The sequence below is a fragment of the Micropterus dolomieu genome, linkage group LG23 (assembly GCF_021292245.1).
Source record: "Micropterus dolomieu isolate WLL.071019.BEF.003 ecotype Adirondacks linkage group LG23, ASM2129224v1, whole genome shotgun sequence".
Taxonomy (NCBI): Eukaryota; Metazoa; Chordata; class Actinopteri; order Centrarchiformes; family Centrarchidae; genus Micropterus; species Micropterus dolomieu.
Window position 1 is genome coordinate 6976131 of NC_060172.1, and position 16526 is coordinate 6992656.

The 16526-nt window shown below is 40.4% G+C and overlaps 2 protein-coding genes and 1 long non-coding RNA gene across 5 annotated transcripts in view; 2 read left to right on the forward strand and 1 right to left on the reverse strand.

The window, feature by feature from the left end:
• The window catches only part of mrpl22 (mitochondrial ribosomal protein L22), a 7609-nt gene extending 5952 nt beyond the window's left edge, over positions 1 to 1657 (forward strand). For all 3 annotated transcript variants that reach the window (XM_046039444.1, XM_046039442.1, XM_046039443.1), the window contains one exon: positions 1602 to 1657. The gene's annotated coding sequence lies outside the window, so the exon portion shown is untranslated. The remainder of the gene's footprint in view (positions 1 to 1601) is intronic.
• Positions 1 to 1657, forward strand: part of LOC123963051 (39S ribosomal protein L22, mitochondrial-like) — a 1785-nt gene extending 128 nt beyond the window's left edge. Inside the window, exons 2-3 of the mRNA XM_046039573.1 lie at positions 128 to 197; positions 1340 to 1657. Coding sequence (XP_045895529.1) covers positions 128 to 197; positions 1340 to 1548 — 279 coding nt within the window. The 3' untranslated portion in view covers positions 1549 to 1657. The remainder of the gene's footprint in view (positions 1 to 127; positions 198 to 1339) is intronic.
• Positions 1658 to 10945: 9288 nt separating this feature from the next.
• On the reverse strand, positions 10946 to 14472 carry LOC123962950. Its single transcript, XR_006823106.1, has 2 exons — positions 12978 to 14472; positions 10946 to 12172 (listed from the first exon to the last, which is right to left on the reverse strand). It is a non-coding gene; the product is annotated as an uncharacterized LOC123962950 (long non-coding RNA).
• Positions 14473 to 16526: the final 2054 nt, after the last annotated feature.

Here is a 16526-nt window from a genome sequence, read left to right on the forward strand (position 1 = left end):
TTCCCATTTCACTGCTGAAGTTGTATTCATTGAATTGTTGTGTATTCCGTGCATTTTTGAACATAATCCTGTGCACCAGAAGAGTACGTATGGATGTCACAGCTCACTCGTTTGTTTGTTTGTTCAGGTTCTTCTGGAAGCTCAGGAGATGGCAGTCAAAAATCACAATGTAGAGTACAAATCCAACCTGTATGTAGGTAAGTGTCTGCAGAACTGATTGGGTTCACTGTGTAAACAACTGCACATTATAAACTCAACATAACCTCCTGCAGCTGGATGGAAGTTTGGAAAACAAGTCTGCTCTATAAATATCAGTTTTGCAGTTTTTAGGTAAGATTGGCCTGGCTCAAGTGGCCACAACATATTAAAGTAAATATAATCAACATGGGGTGTGGAAATCAGTGGTGTGTCAGGTGCATGGGTGAAAGTGTTGGGTGCGGGTTTTGTAAGGTGCACAACAAAAACATCAGCATAAACTCAGAATAGCATAATCAAACCGAAATGTGGTGTGCCTGTGGGAAGCAGCAGAGAGAGCGATTACACTGCAGTCAGGCCTTAAGTACCCTAGGAGCCCACTGGGCACCACAGGTATTCCAGAGCACACTAATCAACCACCTGCAGAGCAAACAGCTACAGGTAAGTAACAGATAAACCCCAAGACGACACCATGGGTCACCACAACATAGCTAATGTGAGTTGTCGTTAATGGTCTCAGATAAATGTCTATAGTCCAACAAGACATTTGGACTAAAAAGCAACATCATTTTGTCCCATGTAGTGACATCTGGGTTCCTTCAAGACAACTGACCGTAAAAGAATAGCAATTAAACAGACAGAAACAGACAGAAAGACGAGACTGAAAACAGAACCCTCATCGGTGTTTTGGAATCAACGCTGTGTTATTTCAGTATTTGAACATGTCTTTATTTACATATTTGTTTAGATACTTGTTTAAGTAAGACTTAGACGTTTGCTTCCCCAGACTATGTGAAAATCTCATTAGTCATCACATGCTGTCGGCCATTGTGCCAAAAGCAAGAAAATTAATTTCAGAGTGGGAAAATGACCTTCAGTAATAGGGGAAGCAGGTATGAGTCATTTTTTTAAAAAAGAAGTGGATTTCTTTTGAGTTCAGATGCCGTGCAGAGTGAGTAATTTATGTGGAGTTGCACACGTTATTACAGATAAGCCTAAACTCAACTCAATCTTTATTTTGACCAGTTTTCATTCAAAGGCACCTCTACAAATTAAATGACTTACGCTGTACCTTATCTGTCTCTCTGTTTATCTCACCCCCTCTTTAATCGCACACCGTCCCCTCCCGCTTCCCGTCCTGCAGCTGAGTCCTACTCCGGCAAAGGGAAGTACCTGAAGAGGATCCGTTACCACGGCAAGGGGATGTTTGGCATCATGGACAAAGTTTACTGTCACTACTTTGTCAAGCTGGTGGAGGGCTCACCGCCCAAAACGGAGGAGAAGACGAGCTTTGACCAGGCCAAAGAGTACGTCCAGAACCTCAAGAACCGAACCATCATCCACAGTTTGTAGACCATTCGATAGGATTATTTTTCACATGTACCATTTACTATATGTCTGTCTATGTGTGTGTGTGTGTGTCATTTGACATTTGTAAATAAACAAATAAGGGAATGGGTAATGACACTGTGTAGTTGCTTATTTTTGGTATTTTCATTGTCTTGCTGCTGATGTTGAAATAATATTGACTGCAGCCAGTTTTAAATGAAGTGATGACTTCTTAGGACACATACCATAAAGCACCGCAGTGGAAAAGCAGTTTCTTATTTCAGTTTCTGCAATAGATAACAAAATGTGTATCTCACATAGAGACACAAAGCATTAACCCTCTCAGTTTTTAGGACCGTAACCTCTATGCCACATGCAGTAACACATTTGGCATTACTCTCACCTCCATGATGTGCTCGATACAGTAGTTAGTAGTAAAATGCTTGCAGGTGCACAACTACTTTTAAAATGTGCACTGTGGTGCATTTAACAGATCATGCCCAATCAGGCTTATAGCTCTTTTCTGCTTTTAGCATTAGCACCATTAGCATGATATATATGTTTCTGTGCTGGTTCCCAGACATTGTTTGGATATTAAAATTATGTGTTTTAATATTGAAGGATGCAAAGAAATATGACCTGACGGCTAAATTGAAAAAAACAAGTGGAGGATTTGTGCAAAAGTGGGTTTTATTTTAAATATTTTAAAGGTATTTGCTCCAATTGGTTAATTTCGTGAGGGGCGTAACATTGTTAGTGTTCCAGATTATTATCTTTTTTTTTAAAGGAACGTCCAAGTTTTTGCTTGGCTGTAAAATGAGTAAAATGTCATGTTAGGTCCCCTATTACAAATCAAAGTGGATATAATTGGGAGCCCTAAATTATCAAACTCATGAGTTGGCTCTGTAGAGCATTCTTAAGAGTAATTCTTCAAGTTCTTCAATGAGTGTGATAAACACAAGCATTATTTTTAATTTTACTGTACATTTTTGAGACATAACTGTTAATAACTCCAGCAACAAGGCATGCAATGAACAGCAATTGAGTAGATAATGAATAAATAGAGAGGATATTAATGGAAAATACGCTCAGACATTAACATAAATCTGGAGCAGGGAGGACAACCTGCTGCTGGGTACAGATCATAGACAATGGTTAAGAAGGAGAATTTAATATCACACCGACAGGTGAGACAATCAATGCCACCTGTATTGTTTAGTTTGCACCCCTGTCAGTGTGCATTTGGAGATGACAGCCTACAAAAAAGCGGGAGTTGCTATTAAGATGAAAATATCCGACTCTAGGACAAAACAACCCACTGAATCTCAGGAAAATAAGTTTTTGTGCCACATGACAACACCAAAAAAGAGCCTTAAGTGTGCGTCTGTCATACTGTCACAGCTTCATTGTGATGTGTCTGGTAGTTGTGTTAGGGTGACAGCAGTCGCCACAACTCCTCCCCTGAGAACAAACCTGTCAGCTTCACTGATTTTCATCCCTTCACTTTGACCACAGCTCTGTGAGAAACCGGCCCACAGACATCCTCAGAGCTGCCTCAGTGCCTTTTTTAAAACACAGCAAACAATTAGCTGGAAGTGATTGCCTTCACGATGAAGCTTCAGTCTGGAAGAACTTTGTTTCAAGATGAGAGGTAACAGCAGCCTTCTTTAAAAACATAATTTTTCATGGATGCAAAGTAACATTTAGGATTCATATTGTTTGTTCAATTATACATCACTTTCAAATGTTTGTCTGCTTATTCATTTAATTTAGTCACTTGTGCTTTTTGTTGTCCTTGTGTTATCTAAAACTCCAGCAGAACGTATTCGTGTTCGCGTAATGTGTCTTTCATGCCCTCATCTACTTTACATTCTCCTATTTGAATTTCTCAGCCTCATAATTATTTGTTTCCCTGCTAATAAATTCAATTTATATGGAAAGAAAACATCCTTAGAGGAACAAACTGTGGAGAGATGAAAACACGTCCTCTTTGGGAATTTGTATTTTCTGAAAGGTCACAGTGTCTCAGTGTTGTCGAAGCCCAGAGCTTTGGTCTCTGCTGTTCCTAATTGGCCTTTAGTTTCCTGTTCCTGATGTGAGTGATCCAGCTCATGTATCTGCCTGCCACCACGTCCCTCCAAAGCCCTTGTCAGCTCTGAGCAGCTTTGACTGTATTTTCAAATAAAATGCCATCTGTTGGCCCCAATTTCAGCAGACAAGTGCCCTCAATCTCAGGTTGAAGGCCGGCTCGGTCCCACAGCACAAAGTAGCACCGACTTCTGAAAAGAGCAAAAGGCTTCAGCTTCTTCCTTTTTTTTCTATTTCTCTCCCCCAGACTTTCACTACCTGACTGTTTCTCTTTACTCAGTATCTCCCTCCATCTCTCTGAGCACAAACACAAACATGCAGAAAACATTCAGTGGAATATTAATTCAGAGCCACAGAGTTCTTGTCCCCCACTATAGCCTGACTCATACTTGAATTTTGAGGCTGATACCAATATTGATAATTGAGACAGAGATATCTTTTAGAAGAATAGTTTTTTTTTAAACATTATATAATATATAAACTTGTCATTGCTTTCTGCTGGACAAACTGTGTAATTACACTGTTTCTGAATTATGTGGAGCACATCTGTGGAGCAATTTCTTGTTATTTGTCAGCCGAAATATACTCCCACAATACCTCTCTGATAAGATAATATCAAGCAATGATATTGGCGTAGCTGACATATACCCAAAACCCCCACTGAGACATGACGTTCAATTCCCATTGGTACCTCTGGTTGTGTGCTCCAACAAATACGATAAGCCATTTGACAATGGGAAGCCAGTGAGGGATCATATAATTATCAGGTGTCTGCACAGTTGGAGGTTGAATTGGCTCCTGTCAGCAGCGGAACAAAACAAGAGAAATCTACAAACAAACAAAACTCTGTTTACACATTTGGAGTATCCATCTTCTAAAATTAGACATGGCTGCAAGAGTTAAAGGGTAAGTTACGGTTGTTGTCAGTGGAGTCTGGTGGCGTTGACGAGAGCGATAAAGCGACTGTTTTTGCTTAAACAAAAATGATCTTACTCTTTAAAAAAAAGGTCTCTCTCTGTAGGGATCCTTTCCATAATGTTGTCAGACACATATATTAATGATCTGAGCCCGTCAGTGGCTCTTTAGTGGACGTACTTTGACTGGGTATAATTGCCCACAAGGATTTCGCTGCTGCCGACTCCAGCGCGCTCGCTCAATACTGGACCAATTTCAAAAACATTTGTCCCAATTAGTCACAAGGCTGATAAATACCTAGCCTTTAAAGTGGCTTTTTCAAGATGAACAAATAACTTTGGAACGGTGGTGTGTTCAGTTGGATAGCTAACTAACCAAATGTGTCCTTTTAAACAAATACTATTAATCATTACACTTGATAATTTAGTCCAAGCATGGAGTCTGTTGGCTGTTTTTGAGGTGGACCAAGAACTTTCTGTGAAAATCTATGGGATGGCTGGTTTATGTTCCTTTGAATACACTTGAGAATAATTGGATGATTGAATCCATGAAGTCAGTAAACTGAGCACTGATGCATTCAAGTGCAGTGAGAAAAGTGGTCCTACCACAGAAAACAACAAAATACTGCATTGACTTTTGTTTTCCACAAACAACCTTCCCTCTCTCCAACTGTAAAGACAAGCTACTACAAACGCATACACACAGATGCAACTTGTGTAATGTCTACACCAATTAGTTGGCATTGTACAGATGACTGCCTCCGCCTGGCGGCTTTGGACACAGAGATACACATTGAGATTGAAGTGAAAAATGTTTGGCAAAGCTTCGGCCAATAAACCTGAGAGGCTTGTGGCCCATCTGGGCTTCCTGTCAGATAAGAACATGTTTCTGTGAGTGGTGTTGGTGAGGCTCCAATACTGCTGATTAATGGAAGTGTGAATATTGTGCTGTGTGTGTGTGTGTGTGTGTGTGTGTGTGTGTGTCTTTTTGTGTTTAGGAAAGGTTTAACAACCTCTTGGGAGAATGTGTAGTGTACTGCTCAACTCTTGTCCTATACTTTATTGATGACTTTTCATGAAACCACAATGACAGAAAATCAGAAACTCTTAAAGTGTTTGCTTTGTTGCCTGTTTACTTTCCATCACAGCTTAACATTTGGAAAATCATGTTGCTGTATTTGAGAAATAAGAAATAGCATAACAAACCTTAACTGGTTTCCATTCATGTCCATAATATTTGATTACATTTTACTAAACAAGGATTGGCTTTCTAATTTGTTACATACCAAATCTAGCCTGCTCAGAGTACGTTTGAATCAGATATAAGAGACCCTTCAGTAGAGGAATGTGAAAACACCTCTCTGGTGACAAACGTTGCACAGATACAAGTTGGTAAAGTCAAGGTCTGGCATTTTGGGGGACATAAACATAAGTAAAACACATTTTTGATTGGGTTCAGTTGTCAGGGAGATCGAAAAGCTAGTAAGTGGACCTTGAGCTGGGATTGATTTGTCAAACTACAATTTCCACAGTCAAGACTGGACCTCTAGTGTCTTGATTACTGCAAGACAGATTTCACTCTGCGATCTAAGTAAAGTAAAATACTGTATATTACTCAATCCCACATTTAAACACAGTCATCTTAATCCATATTACAAAAGAGAAGGATGTACATACAAAGCAATATTTCTTTATATATGGGCACCATGGTAGCGAAATGGTGCGCCTGCCACGTAGCCAATATCGACCTTTTTTGAATGTCACAGCCTTTTATTTCCCCTTGTTTGCAGTCTTTCTCTTCATTTGTCAATCAAAAAATGCTAAAATGGAATAAAAATAATCACAAAAATCTAATTCCTTATGTTATGTAAAGAGTCAGTGGTGTGTGGTAAATATATATTTGTAAAGAGTCAGTGGTGTGTGGTAAATATATATTTGTAAAGAGTCAGTGGTGTGTGGTAAATATATTTTTCCCCTATTGTGGTTTTCACACTCAGTAAATAAAATATCAAAACGAGAAACTCCAGCTCTGTTGCCCCACCATCCCTCCGCAGGGACTCCGTGGTGGAGTTCAGTTGTTACATGAAGTGAATTATGTATCGTCTCATTCCAAGCATGAGCTCATCAGGCAGCAAGTCAAAAAACGTGCTACTAGCCTTGGGAATTAACTGGAGGAAAGATTCAAATAGTCCGGACTTTATTATTCATGACGGGTGAAATTGTGCTTTGAAAATATTCAATACACAATCACGCTACACAACGCGGGCCGAGTCAGTCACATACACAAACCTGGATGAAAGAAAGGGATGTCATGATGCTTCCTTTCATTTGTTTTTAATGTTGGTTGTCGGTCAATGTGCCAGGCGGCCCAGTGGAGGCTCAGACTGAGAAACAAATAGAAATCAGAAGCCAGTTGTGTGGGGAGTGCCTCAGGGTGTTATTCATTTCCTTTTAACTTTTCCATTTTATGTTTTTTTTCCCTCCTCCCTGTCTCTCTGTGGTGGCGGTGCGCAGAGAACGACAGCCGCAAAATGGTGTTAGCTCCCAAATGAAATCTTCGGCACAAACACCACAGAGCAGGCTGCCCGCTGGCCGGCGCTGGATGCTTTGCCCTTGAGAAACAAATCCAAACAGGAAACTCTTTGTTAGCTCACTGGACAGCCTCCAATACAGCAACACTCACCTTTTTTTTCCTGAAAAAAATCTCTTTCCCTGTGAGTCCCTGTCTTTATCTCTCTGACAGGGACTCATCTGTTTTTAAATGGAAAGAAACAAAGAAAGTAGCAGAAACAAAAGTACTTAAGCGCTTGTCTGGTCTTGGTGCCGTTCAATATGTTGTTGATTCATTTTGGGAAATAACAACTGTGAGGCTTTTTTAATACTCATTACACAGCAAGTGATACTTTTTTTTACCTTTTAGATCTTTTGAGTCTCAAACATGGCCCATAGACTTGAAATGTGGCAGTAAAATGTTTTCCCTGTTGATTGTAATAGTGACTGTGGTCACCTCAAATTCATGTCAGCTACAATGTATTCCAATGGTTGTTTTTTACAGCAGAAATAAAGACACATCTCAAACCACCACTGCAGCATAATCCTCTCCACTGTCTAGCACTATGTTCATCTATCTATTGAACCATTATCTGACACTTATCTGGGCCACAGTGGCTTTAGACTAAAGATTTCAGTATGTTTCAGACTATTTAGTTTGATGACGTTTTGTCTGACCGCATCTAAAGGAAAGTACTGAGTAAGCTCAGTACGCCACCCAGCTTCTGGTACGGGCAATGGTTATTTCCCGCCTCGACAATTGCAATGCCCTCCTAGCGTGTCTTACAGCTTGTGCGGTGAAACCCTTACAAATGGTTTCTAAAGCTGCAGCGCATTTGGTTTCTGATCTGCACAAAAGGACTCATGTCACTCCTTTACTCAGTGACCTCCACTGGTTACCCGTGGCCTCCCGAATCAAATTCAAGTCATTAATGCTCCATACAGAGTGATTACTGGGTCTGCACAATCTGCCTGAACTCCATAATACAAGCTTACGTTCCTCCTCTGTCACTGCGCTCCTCCAACGAACGCCGCCTGGCTCTGCCATCTCTACACACAAAGCAACCTCCGTCTCGGTTCTCATCTGTGACACCACGATGGTGTATTGATTAAACTGTTTCGTTAAGTCTTACTTCTTTCCCTAGGTATTTACCCCATTGATGCCATACATGCTATTAGCTCTTACTATACTTAGCAAAAGATACTATAGAGATACTATTGCTTTACAGGCAGCAACTCGCCCCCCATCCCAAACAGCCATTGTTTCATAAACGCATGCTCATGTTTGTGATTTTCAGTTTGACATTCTGTTCAAGTCAGTAACTTCAAGTCAAGCCTTTCTACCGTGTTTTCCCCAGGCCTATTTTCCAGACTTAACTCACATGTAATTACTGAAAGAAGATAACATTGGGGAGCTGGATAGGCCTTGTAGGAATAAGTCAGCAGAACAGCAGACCTGGGTTTAAATCATCCAACCTTCCAGCTTTGTTCATGAACACAAAGCGCGGGTGCTATTGCTAACTTCCTTGAAGAGAGGAAGCAAGAGATAAGTATGCCATAATCATGATATGCACAAACTCTAATGAAACTCAGAGAGTAGAGACTACTGAGAGCAGATACATTAGAATAAAAATAATGAAGCTTTATTGATCACTATTGGGAAATGGAGTTGGTCCAGCAGCCGAAATAATAGGATTTAGGCATTGGACCCAGGTCGTCACATACGGATGCTTGGTCAAGACAAGTTTGGGCCACTTTTTGAAGCACTGGGTACCCCTCTAGAGTCATTTCTGGATGTGCATGACTCCACGGTCAAGTTAACAACAATAAATATGCAATTCCTGGTTAGACTTTCATACTTGGTAGTGAGAACGGGTTGGTTGGAGCCAGGTGGTAAGTGACATTTTGGGTGAAAATATTGTATTTGATCACGAAGATGAGATGGAAGTGATCCACGTTTTGTTTGTAATGTAAAACCTATTTCTGGGCCCATGCTCACAGGGTTCATACACTCTATTATAACATGATGATTTGAAAAGATTACTGACGAGTGACCATTTTCATGTCATCAATATTTTCCATGAAGGTTTTTATGACGCACTACAGAGTAAATGCCTTGTGGTATGAGTACTTCTGCATTTCAGCTCCACTAGGTGTCCCTGTTGCATCACGTCTGAATCATCCTGCTCCAAACTGCATCACAGCGGCTTCAGCAGCAGCAGCAGCTCAAAGCTAGAGCGTCACGTTTCACAGGACGCAGAGGACGGCTTCCCTTAACATGTCTGTAGACTCCTCCAACGGATGACATCCCGCATGAAACCACAGACCCAGAGAGAGAAACCAATTTGACACAACCCTGCTGGATATGTGCGCTGAATGTCTTTCAATTCATCAAGATGAATTTCAATATTTCAATTTGTCACGCATGCTGCAGCTCTCAGCAAAGAGCTGTGTAGTGCAGGGACGATGTGCAGCAGGCTGAGAAAGAAAGTACTATTAAAGACTGTTACAGTAAAATTGACTTTCTGTTATTATGTGACTGTGTGTGTGCATTCCAATATTTCATTACAACTGTACAATAGTTAATCAAATGTCCAGGCACACAGCCCTGAATGACAAGCACCACTGCGTTTGCATTGATGCCAAAACTCTCCACACAAATCCATGTAAAGCTGAATCAAACTATGGTGCATTTTGCAGATGTATAAAGCCACAAAGTCAAAAATACAAACAAACAAGTTTGAAGCAGTTGTCCCATCTCTCCTCCACTCAAGTGCTTCCCAGTGACCACATTTTAATTTTCTGGCTACAAAATTAGAACTTCACTTCAGAGACTTTTAGCCGATGTTCTACATCCTTGTTTTTCTTTACTCTGTGGCACCATTTCGTTTGACAACAATGTTTTTTATGCACAGCAGCAACTGATTGTTTGCTCGAAGGGTATGTTTTTGGTTGTACCCAAATAACAAACTGGGGTCTCGAAGAAAAAGGATAGAAATCTTAACACATGTAGAAAAAAAAAGCGAATTCAGGGTATGGTTAGAAAAAAAGTGCAGTTAAAAAAAGTATTTTCTCCTGCTTTGATCAAAATCTGTTGTTTTTTTAAACGTCTCAAGAATAACCCATTTTCTTTAAACTAACTGATACGAGTTTATTTAGCATAACATCATTGTTGCTTTTGCTTCTACATGCATAACTGCCTGAAGTTTGCTTCTTTTTACGTGTTCGAAGCTAAACTGTTATGATATTTCCAGATTCATGTTGCCATCATGTTGCTTTGACTTACTACCAATAAATGTGTCCATTTTGTACCAAATATTTGCACTATTCGATGTGTCATTCAGAACTGTGTTTTGATCAGTGTGGGATCAACCTCTAAAAACACCATCAGGGTACAGTGAAGTGAAGTGTTTGCATCAACACTCGACAAAACACACTATTTTGTACAATGTAATTTATTCATTAGCAACAGTAAGTTGAAAGACAGAGGCAATGTCACTCATTCACTATTCACTACTCACTACACAGGGAATTCTATCTAGAGGACTACATAGTGTGACAGATGGCAAAATACTCTCACACTACTACTTCTTTACTTTTTAAAGAATGTGCATGTCAGATGGTAGTTGGCTCTTGGTTAGTGACCATATGTTGTACTCAATTTTACTTTTTCCAGTACATTTTGGAATAATTTAAGTCATGTGATTTTACATGGCAGAAGAAGAGAGAGGGATGATACCAAACCAAGGGATGTTGTGATTACATGATGTGTGTGTTGTTACATGGTGGCAACCAGGACAGGACAGTATTTCCTTATGGTACCTGATAAATAAAACTGTTACTTGAGGAAAACAAAAAGACTATCAATATGAGTGGTGAATGATCATTTATTTACTTCTTCTGCAGACCTTTCCTTGCCTAACAACAAGCAACAAGCGATCTATTGATCGTCGTCACTAACAGACAAATGTCAAGTGTGAAGGGCCATAGCATAAAACACTTACTGAAATCCACTTTCATAGGAGTGACAGCAGGTATTTAAAAGGCACAATATGGATCCAACAGTAAACAAAAGACCAGGTCGAATCAGATAAAACATTAGCTAAAACAAGTAGGCTTCTAGCTTCGAATATAACATTTGAACACTGTGTGGTTATGTTAAAAGGATGCACCCCCTCCAGCAAATCAGAGTTGAACATTCTTAGTGGTTTAACTTGAAATAACTCAGCTTTTTAAATGTAATCTATACTCTGTGAGCTTATTCCATCCATCCATCCATCCATCGTCAACCACTTATCCTGCGTACAGGGTGGCGGGGAGTGGGGCTGGAGTCAATCCCAGCTGACATTGGGCGAAAGGCGGGGTACACCCTGGACAGGTCGCCAATCCATCGCAGCGCCATCTGTGAGCTTATTCTGTCCTGAAATTCACTCTGTATTTACAGCGGCGTCAGTGTGGCGGCAGCAGAGCTCACATTTGTTTCTCTCTGCCGGGAAAGTCACCTGATGCCCGCCGATGCTGGATATCAGTGGCTCTCCGGTCATAAAACGGCCCATAAACACAGGAACAATCAAGGGAGGACCAGGCGTGTGTGTTCGCGTGTGCAGAGAATACACTGAATGTGTGTGTGCGTATGTGTGTGTATTTAGAGGCCAGGTGGAACATAATTTTCCATCTTCCTACCTGAAATTCACTAAAGCTAAACGTTAAGTCTGTGCTGAGCCAAACCTTCTTTATTAACAAGGAACATTGCACCTCTATCCAGTTAATGAAATATTGATTTGGAAATTGTATTGTAAGACGACGAAAGGCTTTTAAAGTGCTTAGTGCCTTTGCTCAGAGCCAACTTCATCAATTATTATTTTTTAATGGTGTTCTTTGAAAACACTCCTAAAGCAGAGAGCAGTTTTCCCCAGGCTTGGCTTGCACTGTGTCCGTGATTAGCGTCATATTTCCGTACCGAGGGAACTCGGGGCCCCAAATGGCTGCATGTTTTTATTTTAATGAAAGATGTTGGCATCAAACTGAGTTTCATAATGATGACGACAGTGGGACATTGCTGATTTAATGATGTGTTTGTTCCTATTCCAGTCGAGCTGTTAAAAGAGGAATAAAAAAAAAGATTTAGTCACATTTCCAAATGTAGTTCACAATCAGCGACTCAGTATAATGGGATTGTGTGTCTCTGGTGTCCAAGCTGGGCCAATTTTGAGAACCTCGTGAATCAAAAATGACAAACATTTGAATGTGTCTGCACTGTAGTATCCATCTGTACAGTACAGATAAGAAACTAATCCAAACCAAATGGAAACCACTTGGTGCCTGAATTTGGTTATTTTGGTATCTGTGTTGAACAGCAGACTTTGGTGAACCTCAAGACTCATAACTGCGAGATAAAACTAACCATCACTGCACTGAATAAAAAGCCAACAATCTTTGCCCCAAAGCAAACACATTCAGTCTGTGCTGAGCCAAACCTTTCTATTCCAGTATTATGATGGCTGTCGAAAACCACAGACAGATATCACACAACCTCGTCACATACAAACTATCTAACATGACAAGATATTTCTAAAACACATGCAAACATGTTATTTTATAATTTGGCTGAACTGACCCTGTAAATTAAAACAAATGTTTCTTTACTTCATGTAAAATTTACCTACGATATTTTACTGTGAAAGTCACCAAGTAGACCTCTAAGTAATGATGCCGTATCACACATAGACACTGCCACCAAGATACCTGGTGGATTAAAACAGCCTTGTGGCCTGTGTTGAAGAGACCCTCCCTCGTCTGCTCGATGTGCCTCTGTGACAATGCCTGCTTCTTGCAGCTACTCAGAATGATTGAAGTCTGTGCAAAGGCTTTACTAAATATGTCAAAACCTTTAACATTTACCATATGAAATAAAACTTCATCGTCCATTGTAGTGGGAATTTGTCGTTGACTAGAACCAGCAGTATAGAACGCTGCAATATGAAGACATAGAACATAACAGACAACAACATGATACAGTGGAATAACATCACAGAGACATGAATAACATCAAATATGTATTAACAACCAAACTATTCATGTGTGAACTGCGATGATCTAGAAAAGTAGCAGTTAAGTTGGTCATAATAAATGTGATAAAAAAAAAGCAGTAGAGCGGTAGTTCAGAACGATCATACACGATATGGAGCAATGTTTTGAGCACATCTTTGATGCACATTCCTGCTGACCACAGAGAGCTAATGGTAATGCAGATGTGCACCCAAGCGATGCTATTCTTCCACTAATCGACAGCTGGTGGCGGCAGAGCAGCAAGTGAGTCATGTGTTGTTTTGTGCATCTATGCGTGAATATTGTGTGTGAATTTAGTGTCAGATCGGCATCTCAACGACCAGCTAATGCAGCACATCTCCTGCTAGTGCATCCTGTTCAGCAGACTTGTTCCTGCTGTTCATTAAAGCTGAGCATCCCCTTAGTCCAGCATGTCGTGAATCCCTTACTGCCCCACCTTATTAGTTATTAGCAATAGGCCCAATCACTGAAATTTTAACATGACCAAAGCAGGTCCAAAGTGGCGACTGGGCAGCTATCCGTTTATTGGCTGTGCTTTAGTGACTCTGGGCTGCAGTGTGTGGATTAGCAGGAGGTCATCATGGTTTATTACACACAGTCCATCAGAACCCTTTCCATTCAGCCAACATGTAACGCACGTCCAGACTAATCAGCACCACAGACAGAACCTCTCACACTTCACTAACCTCGACCATCACTACACACGATTGAAATGCACAACGCTATTCACACTCCAGAACACTTATTCCAGCCTTTGTTTTCACCCCATGCCCCTGCAGCCCTACACCATTTATTTACCGTTGCAATACAAGCTTTAACCAAATTTTCTTCACACAGAGCAATCCATTTCTTTGGAGTGACGCACAACATAATAAAGAATCAGCAGAATCAGAAACAGCAGCCAGCGACATGTTTACGCATTCAATACATGTTGATGTGACAGTCTGCACCAGCGCTGGAAACTATGGTCAGCTGGTGCACAACATATTGTTGTGGTAAAATCTGGATCTATAAGTCTTTCTTGCATCAGTTCAAAACAGTGAAAGCATGTTTTTAGCTTACATTTCATATTATGGAACTTTCTCGTCCGTGTTGAACTTTCCACATGAAATTGCCTATATGATATGATCAATGATGATTTCAAGCACCTGGCACTGCAGGATTTGCTTCTGCTGCACTGGTATTTGGTGCTCACTGTTGTTTTCTCATAGAGGGTTTGCTTCATCAGACTCTCTGAAAAGCTGAAACTTGTCTCTGAAGTTTAGTGTCCATAGTGTAATACACGTGTTTATATTACTTTACTGGAGAGTAACACACTCATCATTAAACAAGATAAAAGACTAATTATTTTGTTAGCATTCAAAGAATACAGCTACCATGATGATTATCCCGTGCTTCTGTGTCTCTCAGACTCATGGGATATGTTGTATTAATTGCTGGCTTAAGTAGCCTCAGCTGGGTGGTATAATTAATTATATTTAATAATTAATATTAATTTAAAAAGAGGGGGGGATCTAGAAAGTGAACCTTGATGAAAGACACCAACAGGACCATGGCTGATCATCATACAATCTCACTGCAATGCTTTGAAGAGGCCAAAGCTTTCAAAAGTGCAGATTAAACGAATGTAAACAAGAAGAAAAGAGATGCCAGCCCAAGCAAAGTGTTCATTTTCTTCTCCAATGATGAATTTCAGGAATAGACTGTTTATATTGATGAAACTTCAGATGCAGAACATGATGGTTTTTTGTCCTAATTACATTCAGGGATAGCCCATACTACAACAACAAACTTTTTTAATTTCAGAGTAATTAAAAAGTCTAGTTGATCTTGTAATAACGGCATCAGCTTCTTAATTACACAATGACTTACCCCCCTATGTGAGTGCAACAATCATGTAATGCAGCAGTGCAACACGTTATATTATTTGTAACATATACAAAACAAATATACAAGGGTCACATTAATAATAAGACATCATTTTGAATGTATACATATTCCCCATTGCATTCCCATACTTTATCAGGCTTAAAGAGGCGGTATTATGCTTTTTGGCTTTTTCCCTCTCCTTTATTGAGTTATATATCTTTTTTGTGCATGTAACAGGTTTGCAAAGTGAAAAAGCCCAAAGTCCAGCCCAAAGGGAGTTCCCATCTCCCACAGAAAGCTCTGCTCTGAACCGCTTGAAAACAGCTCGTTTTAAAGCCCTTCACTTCCTTTACGTGTGACGTCACAATGAAAACGCGCCATAAAGCTTGCCAAGCGGCTAGCGGGGTCAGGCACGCCCTCAAACCAAGCTAGTATGAGCTGAGGCCCTTTGACTCGACTTTTTTTGGGTTTCCATTGTAGAAATGTTGTACCTGTAAATGTTGAAATGTTGTACCTGTAGCTGCTTCCAGGTACTTTTTTTCGTATCACCTCCGTCGAGGCTCCAAGCGAGCTGAGGGATACTAAAATGTAACGTGAAAACATGACAGACTGTTGATTGGTCAGAGAGAATATTCACTATTCACTGCATCATCATTGCTGCACCAGACAGAGGCCAGCAACAGAAAGTTTTATATTTTACAGTTTTTGTATGGAATTTCATCACTAAATCCACCTCTGAGAAGTTTTGAGGTGAGAAATCAGCTGTGTAGATTTCAATTGACAGCTTGTGCTTGAGGAGTGTGTGAGGCCGGCCAGCCGCCCGCTCACAGAGCCCTCTGCTCCCGCCGTCACACAGACCGCTGCAGCGAGGAAAACACAGCTGGAAGCTTTTCATACCGCTTATCTGTCTTTACATTCTGAGGAACGCTTTAACTTAAAAAAGAGAAAGCTGTGTGGATCGCTGGTGTGTGTGTCGCATTGAACATTACGTCGAGGTAGTTGTGTGTGGCGTCCCTGTGATGACAAGCTACATACTATCTCTGGGTACTGTCTGCAATGAAAAAAGGAGCAGGGCCGAGTAGAGTCGAGTCTATCGATTTGCGCTATGGTAGCGTTATTCGGCAAGGCAGCATAGATCGTCAGAACACCGGCAACAGTTCAACGTTTAGTCCTAAAAGACGATGCAACTCCGACTCTGTTTGGGCCTGGAAATTTACAATCACAACCTGTAAGTATGCTTGATTGGTTGTGAATTATATTTAAAATAACCAGCAATGTAACTTCAGACTGTTGAAGTGCGGAGTTGTTGTAAACGTTGGCTAACACAGCTAAAGTTATAGCTATAATGCTAACGTTACACCTGATGTGAAAGCTACTGAGCAAACGTTCAAACTGTTTGGCCAATTTTTATATAAAATTGAGTTGAAATATGGTGATTTTTGTAGTGGTTTATGGTAAGATGTGGAACAATGATGTTGTGTGGTTGTGGACTTGTAACTTCTACCATCTGCT